The sequence below is a fragment of the Mobula birostris genome, chromosome 31 (assembly GCF_030028105.1).
Source record: "Mobula birostris isolate sMobBir1 chromosome 31, sMobBir1.hap1, whole genome shotgun sequence".
Taxonomy (NCBI): domain Eukaryota; kingdom Metazoa; phylum Chordata; class Chondrichthyes; order Myliobatiformes; family Myliobatidae; genus Mobula; species Mobula birostris.
The window spans coordinates 31,991,938-32,001,807 of record NC_092400.1 but is presented as its reverse complement, the minus strand read 5'-3'; the positions used below and the strand labels follow the sequence as shown (position 1 = coordinate 32,001,807).

Sequence of the window (9,870 nt, the reverse complement as noted above, 5' to 3'; positions counted from 1 at the left end):
AGATTGTGTGCCGAAGGGCCTGTAATGTGCTGTAGATTTCTATGTTCTAGAACCCTAAAGATCAACATCGCCAATATCAAGAACAGCTACCTCCCTTCAACCAGTTCTTGAACCAATTGGCAAAACTTTAATCACTACAGTTTAACAACACTCTGACCACTTTGCATTAAAATGGACTGATTTTTTTATGATCTAATTCTGTTCTTTCTTGTAAAAATTATGTGTAATTGAAGCTTCTCCTGTGAATGCTGCTTATCTGATGCTTTGTTCCTGTGATGCTGCTACAAGTCAGTTCTTCATTCCACGTCACAAGGTGCTGGAGGAACTCAGCAGGCCAGGTAGCATCCATGGAAAAGAGAAAACAGTCGATGTTTAGGCTGTTCAACCCTTCAGCAGTCGACTGTACTCTTTTCAATAGATGCTGCCTGGCCTGCTGAGTTCCTCCAACATTTTGTGTGTGTGTTGCTCGGATTTCCAGCATCTGCAGATTTTTACTTGCTTTTCATTCTGCCTGTGCATACAGCACTAAATTTGACCTTGACCAAACATTTTGGGACAGATAACTCAGGTTCTCAGTATTATTGATGTGTGTTTCCAATTTTTGTCCTCTTTTACACGTTGGTTGTTCTCACTGTGTGTTGATTCTATTGTACTTCTTTGTTCTGCTTTGTTCATCACGGTGCAAAAGATCCAGAGGTTCCACACCTACCCACTCACCTTCTTCCTTTCTGTTGTCTGGGATCCCAGATTTTCACTGAACTAGCCGCACGCTTCATATATATATATATACACACACACCAGATATACGATGTGGAGAGCAAGCTGTTGTCCATACAACACCCTCTCTCCACACGGCCGATGAACCCAAAGGAACTGCAGGGACCGAAACAGTTTGGCACCAGCGGCATTGAACTCAGCATAGGGGCGCCAGCTCCGGATTCGTCCTCGGAGTTTACTCCTGAAGCCTTCCCCATGAGTGAGTATAGCTGCAAGGCAGCCGAGGTTTGAGATCAGAGTTTTCTTTCTCCGAGATGAGCTGTCCGCCGCGGCTAACGAGACCCATCTGCCCGAAGCGACTGGTTTTAATGCGCCGGTAACTCCGCCACCTCTCCACTTTGCTCCTTGTCCGGTCAGTAGAAACGGTTCAGCCACACTTCGTAGCTAAGCCACGCGGGAAGGACAGGAGCTGGACTTGGTTGTCAGATGCTATTTGAGACTTACGGCATTAGGAGCATTTAATAGGTAGTGGGAACTTCGCCCCTCTATCACCCCTGCCTACAACAACCTTAAGGAACCGCTATGTAACCTCGTCCATTGTACCCCTGCGTTGCTAATGCGAGAACAAGGTCAGACACCGAGAGCCCACCCACTAGCGGAAGCAAGGACATCCAATACAGCAGCAAAGATAACTTAGAAAACTAAACCTCTCTTTAAAAGCGTCAGTAATAACCAATTTCCTCAATTCTGCTTTTCTTGCGCACTTCCCTCCCCGCGTGCGGCTAGCATTGAAGACTTGCTCCGTTCTGTTTGTCGGAAGAAACTGCTTACGCTTTGGGGCTGGTCAGAACAAGGGGGCTGGTGCAATTTGCATGAAGCTCCCATCCCCGATAGGATCACATGGTGCTACTGCGAGAAGAACGAACGATGGCGGTCGCCGGTAGCTGCTCTCTGCTCTTTCTAATCGCGGGATTCTTGCACCTTGCTGAACCCACCGGAGCCCTGCATACGGTGGGCTCCCTGCCCCTGGACTCGGTCACGTTCTACAAGGTGAGTGGATCCTTAAGTCGGCCCGGATTGAATGTGGGGTTGATTTGACTGCCACAGACCGCTGACAAATTCGAACTTCCCTCGCAATGTATTTATAAAAATGAAAATATATACATAATCCGCTCAGCTGGCATTGCTGTTCTTTAATAACTTGAACATAATATTTAAATGAAAAATTAAAGGGCAAAACAAATATTTATTAGGAGAAAATTGACATTTATCCGCTCGGGTTCTTTTTTTTTTGAATGAAGAAAGAACGTTCGCGTTTTAATAGCTAAGCTCCGGTGGGATGGATATGGAATCTCATTACTACTCCTATTACAATATTTTTGAATCAACCGACGTAGACGGCATCACAACGAGCTGCGAGGGGAGCGGTTTGCAATAATCGCGTTCCCAGATAGAAAGTTTCACTGCTGATTGTCACTGAGTGAGTGTGCCGAGGGTTTGGATACCTTAACGACCAGGATGTGTGGAATTTTCTGGAGCCGAATCGTTGCTTGTTTTTAAAAAAAGCTAGCTTCATAAGGTGGTTAATAGCCAATAGAGAAGTTACAACTAACAACAGCGACCATCTGCACACCAATCATTTCTGTACGCGTGTTTCTGTCCCTCCCTCCCGCAAGCTCCATCTTACATATACGATGCTTCTATCTTTTTTGACCTGCTCGTATGTTCCCGAACTCGCACTCTCTCTCTCGTTGCTTGCTTGACCCCCCTCTCCCCCCCCCATGTATCTGTATTTATATAACCATATAACAATTACAGCACGGAAACAGGCCATCTCTGCCCTTCTAGTCCGTGCCGAACGATACTCTCACCTAGTCCCACCGATCCGCACTCAGCCCATAACCCTCCATTCCTTTCCTGTCCATATAGCTGTCCAATTTTACTTTAAATGACATTATCGAACCTGCCTCTACGACTTCTGCTGGAAGCTCGTTCCACATACTATAAACATTTATAAACGTGTCAGAGCCCATCGGCTCCAAAAACAACCTTTCGTGTCCGGGTCCAAAAGCAGTCCGAGTAGACCACTTTCAGCAGTTCTATTTTCATTTCGCATCAGCTCCCCTTCAACTCCTCTGCCGCCCCTTTAATCTCCCAGCAGATCACTGGAACGTGAGGAGAAAATCGAGGGCCCGGATAAAAGCTAGGCAGGGAGGGGGGGAATAACTCCTCGCACGCAGCACCCAAGTCCATGATCAAACCCGGGTCCCTGAACTCTGAGGGAGCGGTGCTAAGTTCTGTACATTTCTGCCCAGCCCCTCGCCACTATTCCCCAGGCTTTAATCATGTGTCAGTCCCTTATATCACCATCTCCAAAAGTGTATTAATCTCCACCTTATACGCTCAGTGGCAATTTTAATTAAGCACAAGAGTGGAATCCCGTGTGGTCTTCAGCTACCAAGCTCAGAGGGCTCTTTACAGTACCAGTGACCCAGGTTCAATTCCCACCACTGTCTGTAAGGAGTTTGTACGTTCTCCCCGTGACCGCGTGGGTTTCCTCCGAGCGATCCGGTTTCCTCCCACAGTCCAAGGACCTACTGATTGGTTGGTTTATTGGTCATTGTAAATTGTCCAGTGATTAGGCTAGGATTAAATTGGGAGATTGCTAGGCACTGTGGCTCGAAAGGCTGACAGACCCTCTTTCACCCTGTATCTCAATAAAATAAATAATTTTTAAAATCTCTTCTGTAAGAAACTTGCTGTTTCAAGCATCAGTCACATCAATAATGGACTAGATGCAGGATCTCAACCAGAGATGTCATCCTTCAGAGGAATGGAGAGTTGAGTTCCTCTGACAGATTTTTTTGCTCCAGATTCCAGCATCTTTAATATGTTATCACGATTATATCTCATCATCTTCAATGCAATTATACACCTTAATTTCCATATTCCAAAATATATTAGCCTCTCTGCAAAGTACTAAGTGACATAACTCTTCAAATAGCTTGGCCCTAATCTTGCGCTGACTCTAGGTTCCCCTCATCCAGGAGTTCCCAACCTTTTTTAATCTCATGGACCCCTACCATTAACTGAAGGGATATTGGACCCCTGCCCTAATGAGAGGATCATACTAAATCTGTGAATCATTTTAAACACTTGCTATATCACAAGGGTTACAACTATAATCCAAGCTTGGTCTGCAGAACCTAATGGCACAGAGTTAGATGAATTCAAGGTAGAAAAAAGGTAAAGTGAAACTCCTGGATCTTTCTTCAGTGAAGATAGTTAAATATAATTAAGAGCCTGCTTAGCAAATTGGTTTATTTTGAAAGACCTCCTTTACATATAAAATGCCCAAAAGTGATACTTGGTTTCGGCAGAAGAAGAAAAATGCAGAGTTGTATATTTTTATACTAAAGGAACCTTTGAAGCTTTGAAACAGCCCCTGAGATGCCTTTGTTCCCTGCAGGTAATCCCCAAACTGAAGCATGTCCTGGTGAAGATTGACACACAGTATCCTTATGGAGAGAAGCAGGACGAGTTCAAGTTGTTAGCAGAAAACTCTGCTTCCAGCAAGGCCCTCGTGGTGGCTGAAGTTGGAATATCAGGTGGGAACAGAATTGTTTGTCCAAATTTATAACAAAGGATAAAAAAAAAGTATGATCTGCATTATCATATGTCTGATCAATCCAGCCAGCTTGCTCTATTCAGTCGCTTTGTGTAACACACAGCTTATGCAACAATGTGGTACTTCTGCAACACTTCAACAGCCCAATTAACATGAACCTCCTGCATAGATTTAACATGCTTTACATAAAATGTACAAGAAGATGTGAAAATAGGTAATTTGAGACTATTTTGTCATTCAGTAGCATTGAGGTTGATCTTCAGTTCTGACTTTCATACTTTTTCCATGTCAAGTCTATTATCATTTAACTATATACATGTATACCGTCAAATGAGAATGTTTCTCCGAACAGGGGTATAAAACGCTGTGGTAGATATAGCTCACAATAATTGAGGAAAATAAAGATCAAGTCTACAGATGAATTATGCATAAATAAACAAACTAGAGTGCATAAATTAAACATTGTAAGGTGCAGAACAGATTAACCAGTGACACTTTGAATGTGATGCGGCAGGGAGTTTAGAAGCTTAATGCCTTGAGAGAAGAGGAGCCAGGTGTATTCCCTCAAAAGCAAGTTTATCTTTCTTAAAGAGACTAAATGTAATTCTAGAGGCAGAGAGAGTTGTTGTAAGACTTGTTTTTATTTTTATACTCCATTCCTTTTGTAATAAAAACTAAAACTATTTGCTTATTTACTGTCCATTACACCACTGACATTTAGGTCAGTAATGAAGGTCTCCATCTCTGACGGTGTTCAGGGCTTCCTTCATCATGTCAGTAGCTTCTCTCGGTTCTCACTACTGTCAGTCACGCAAGTCCCCGGTGGAGACCCAGGAATACCATCGCAATCAGATGTAGAAGGATTCTTCATTGCTGTTTCTGTAACAGTTTTGTTTGACCAGTCAGGGTTGTTGGCACTGAGTTGAACCCCAAACCTGGAGGATCAGTGGACCACTCTTAGTCTGACCTCTACCCTTTGACCTGTTTGGCATGGGTGACTCTACCAGGAGCCTACGTAGCTGTCTGGGTCATTGAGGCACGCAAGCCTCCAAACCCAACAGCAAGTTTGTGGTTGTCTTGGTGGAAAACTATTTGCTTACTAACCTGAAAATGACATGTATATTTGGATTGCATTTACTATTAACTGTGGCTGCCTAGGGGAGGACAAATCTCAGAGTTGAATTCTATAGCTGATTTCGATAATAAATGTACTTTGAATCTTTGAACCAATCCCAATTCATAATAGTCCTAACTGAGTTCCCGTAGTTCCTTCTTCACACCAGTTATGTTCTCAAAGAACATATTTGTTTTGTGATGATGCTCTCTGATCAACGTGCCTTTCCACCATATGCCTAACAATCGATTTTATTATTTCCTTTTCCATTGACGTCAGGGTAATCTGACATAGTTTTGTTCCACTTTTTTCTTGAACACTGGGACTGTTTTTACTTACTGCCTATTGGGGTGGCAGTGAAAGCCCTCCATCTCTGTACTGTTGCCCACAGATACAGAAGGATTCTTCGTCGCCGTATCCGTAACAACTCTCATTTGACTCGTCTGAAGCTGGAGGACTGGTGGACTGGTCTGTGCTCTACCCTTTGACCTTTTTGGCAAGGGTGACCCTACCAAGAGCCAAAGCATAAAGCTCCTGACTCCAGCCAGCATCTCTCGCCAACTCATTGAGGCACGCAAGCCTCCAAACGCTTGGAGGGGGACCTTTTTTTTGTTAACTTCTAATTTAGTGACATGTGGAAATGAAAACCAGTGCATTAAAAGAATTTATAGCACCTTTTTATTTAAAAACCCTACCTTGTTAATATTGAGGAGAGATGTCAATACTTGGTTCTCCAATACTAGGGAGGCAGCAGCACAGTTAGGAAGCCACATCAGAAAAACAGGTTCGGAGCAAAAAAGCAATTTCCTGAAGAATAGCATACAACTTTTCCCTATTTTCTATTCAAGGTGGGAGAAGATATTTGAGGGGTGGGGGTGGGGGTTCCTGCTATAATGCAAGGGATTTTTTTTTTTTTTAATTAGAATTTTACACAATTCTTCCTGCATTTAGGATGGCGGTGAGTATCGAGATGAGGCGTTTGATATTCGCCGAGCTTGGCAATTAGCTCGGAGACGTTTCATCACCAGTCGATGACATCCTCGGTGCGCAGTTGTTGGTGCTTTCCGGAATGCGAGTGTGCCCACAGAGAAACACCAACAACTGCGCACTGAGGAAGTGACCTTGACTGGTGATGAAAAGTCTGTAAGCTCATTAATTGCCAGGCTCAGCAAACACCACAACATCAAACCTTTCTGCATTCTTAATTAAGAAATACCAAACGGTCGCTCATTCAGTTGGTACCCTTTTTTAAAGTGTGGTTACAAATATAAGATAGCAAAGGGGTGTTCATTGGCTAGTCTGGAAGGTCTTGTGTGTGAAATGAGGGGAGAATATGGTGCAAAAAGAGGCAAAGACACAGAATGACAAATTCTGATGATAAAATATTAGTCAAAAAGTTATTCTGCAAGATATTGATCTAATTTTACATTTTAAAAACTTTTTTCTGTACAGATTATGGTGAAAAGGAAAATGCAGAGCTTGGTGTGAAATATAATGTGGAAAAAGATGACTATCCTGTCTACTTGCTGTTCAGTAACGGGGATTTGGAGAATCCAGCCCGGTACGCTGGGGAGATTAAACAGGAAAACATTCAGCAGTGGTTGAAAACTAAAGGTGTGTGGGTCGGGATGCTGGGCTGCCTGGAGGAATACGATTTCCTTGCCCAGGAGTTCAGCGGCACAAGCAGTGAAGAAGAACGGCAGAAGATCATGGAGAAGGTGAAGAACATGATAGGGAAGCTGCCGGAGTCCGAGCAGAAGTTGGCAGAACAGTACTCCAAAATTATGAGCAAGGTCTTGGCGCAAGGTGACTCGTTTGTGAGCTCAGAGATTGCGCGGATTGGCAAACTGCTGGAGGAGAGCAAGATGAGCTCGGCCAAGAAGGCAGAGTTTCAGAAGCGGCAGAACATCCTGAGCTCCTTCCAGCTACCGAGTGTACCCAAAGAGGAGTTGTGAGAGGGACCTGGGTTCTGTTAAGTCTGGAGAAAGAAAGCTTCCTACTGTAAGTCATGTTACTGCTGGAGTTGTCAGGAAAGGAGAGTCTTGCCTTCGGTAGTTCTCCCTTTCCCAAATCCTGTCCCTGTCCCTTGCTATGTAACAGCTACCCTCAGCTGCCACCTGGCAGGACCCACATCGGGAGCAAGGGAGACAGAAGGTTACCATCCCTTGCACTGTCCATCCTCAATCCCACCTCTCAGTCCTAGAGCATGGAAGCCAATAATGTCATGGCCCACCTCCTTACAATCCCATCCAACTCAGAGCAGACTTGCATTCAATCTTGGCATCTCAGTTTGGAATGATCGCAAATTGACATGTAACTGCAACAGTGCCAAGTTCCTGTCCTTGAGAGGGAGCTTTCAGCAACCTTATCTTCTTTCTTTGGCAGTACATAGCACAAGGGACAGTCAAACATCATCACTTGACATTTTCTTTGCTGTGCAGAGCTCCCAGTTGGGTGGTTGTACGGGAGCTACTGAACAGCTGTGCTCTACTGCATTACGATCTTCCATACGGTGTTATTGGTGGCTTGGGATTGGTCACCTACAGTAAGGGAACGGCCGGTGACACAGGCAGGCCAGCTGAGAGGAGGGGGTAACCAATTGAATCCAAATTTATTTTTCCTCCAAGCATGTAAAATTACGGTGAATCTTACGCAAATCTGCCCTTCAGCAGTGACATGGTTAAGAGTTTTAATTGTTTACAAGCATTTTTACAATTTTAAATCTTAAAAATACATTTTTTCTGTATGTTTTGTTGAACATTTGCCGACATGTTTCAAACCAGGGCAGAGTTTGCCCTTCCAAAAGCCAATCTCATGCCAAGAATGTTGCAGTGGGCTGTATGCAAACTGAGGGCAGAAGTTAAAGGAATAAGTTTGTAAAAGGGTAGTTCACTAACCACTGCAGATGTTTTAGTCGTCTAGTTCTCCTCATTTCCTCAGTGGTCACTTTAATAGGTACACCGGCTCGCTAATGCAAATATCTAATCAGCCAATCATGTAGCAACATCTCAATGCTCTGGCGTGGCAATATCTTTGAACAACATTCCCTCATGTTGTCATTGGAGAGCAAGAGGAGGAACGGTACAGAATCCCTGCTAAGGTCCAGGCTAATTATCGAAGTGTCACGAGTGAAGGCTGATTTATACTTGTGCGTACTAGCTTACGCTGTAGCCTACGCAAGTGGGCTCCACCGTTGAGCATTTGTACTTGTGCATTGGTGTGTCTGCGTCGCTCTGCAATTCACTGCCAAAACGCTAGTTGGCGGTGGGGTTTCTATGCCATTGTGTTGAGATTCTTCATGTTGAAACTCAACACGAAGAAACTCAAACTTTAAACAGTGAAGGAGGGTGAATTTTCTGTATGTACAGTGTAGTATCACTTGACAGAATCGAGAATTTTGAGCCAAGGTCGATTTGTCGAAAAAAAAATCGGCACGTCGCGCATGCGCACACACCTGCCCGCGCAAGGCTTCATGCTCATGGTAGTCTTTCCCGGGGTAAACAAGTTTAAAGCGAGCATCTTTTTTCGTAAAAGCGAAATGTGTCCTCCATAATTTCGGAGGTCTGTAAAGCTTTATGGAAAGCATTGCAGCCAGAGTTCCTTCCCTGCCCTTCAGTCGCCCAATGGGAAGCTATTGCAGCGTAGGAGGAAATGCGATGCTACCAAGCGGACCAATCACAGTTGTTTCGGTCTGCGTTGCCGTGACACGTAGTTACATTTTGGGAGAGGTGTGCGTTAGACTATGGCGTAGGGTTCGCGGCGACGCCGTACCTACGGCATATATTTGATGCACAAGTATAAATCAGCCTTGAAGAACGTGTGCAAATCTCCTCTCTCGCAGTAGAAGGCAGCCCAATTTCATTCCCTAGGTTTTCTCAATAAATCGCAGAGACAGTCATTTTACAGGACAGCCCATCGACAGGGATGTTGCTAGAACAAAATCTGAAGTGACGTCAGGGTGAGGTAAGGAGTGCCCAAATCCTGTTACAGACGCATTCACAAATTTACTCCACTCTGTGGCAATAAATAAAAATTTGGTACAAATTTGGTAACATCCAGTTTTTGCTCAATTCTTAATTAAATTTTACTCTTTAATTAGATCTTCTTCCAACAATCTATCAGTGTTATGATTGCCCACATGAAAACAATTACTTGTGCTCTAATTGTTTTAAAAATGTATTAAACTTGATAATTTACACTTACCTTATATTTGTGCCGCCTGTTCAATACTATATTCCTACATTCAGAGCAAGTTGCTGTTACCTGGGGGTATTTATAGTATTGGCTTTAGCTGTTGGATGAGAAACTTTACAAGGCATTGAACTTCTCGCAATTCCTCCGTCTCCGCCGCATCTGCTCTCAGGATGAGGCTTTTCATTCCAGGACGAAGGAGATGTCCTCCTTTTTTAAA

At 43.9% G+C, this 9,870-nt stretch overlaps 1 protein-coding gene across 1 annotated transcript; it reads left to right on the top strand.

Annotated features, from left to right (window-relative positions):
• Window positions 1-1,525: 1,525 nt before the first annotated feature.
• On the top strand, window positions 1,526-9,655 carry LOC140190989 (endoplasmic reticulum resident protein 29-like). Its single transcript, XM_072248023.1, has 3 exons — window positions 1,526-1,767; window positions 4,187-4,325; window positions 6,912-9,655. The coding sequence occupies exons 1-3, from the start codon at window positions 1,618-1,620 to the stop codon at window positions 7,412-7,414; spliced, it is 792 nt and encodes a 263-aa protein (XP_072104124.1). The 5' UTR covers window positions 1,526-1,617; the 3' UTR covers window positions 7,415-9,655.
• The last annotated feature ends 215 nt before the right edge of the window (window positions 9,656-9,870 follow it).

Bases quoted from the DNA above. Each gene is read 5' to 3' on its own strand.
- LOC140190989 (XM_072248023.1), top strand. From the start codon at position 1,618: ATGGTGCTACTGCGAGAAGAACGAACGATGGCGGTCGCCGGTAGCTGC. The intron at 1,768-4,186 runs GTGAGTGGATCC...TGTTCCCTGCAG, and splicing joins ACTCGGTCACGTTCTACAAG to GTAATCCCCAAACTGAAGCA. The intron at 4,326-6,911 runs GTGGGAACAGAA...TTTTCTGTACAG, and splicing joins GGCTGAAGTTGGAATATCAG to ATTATGGTGAAAAGGAAAAT.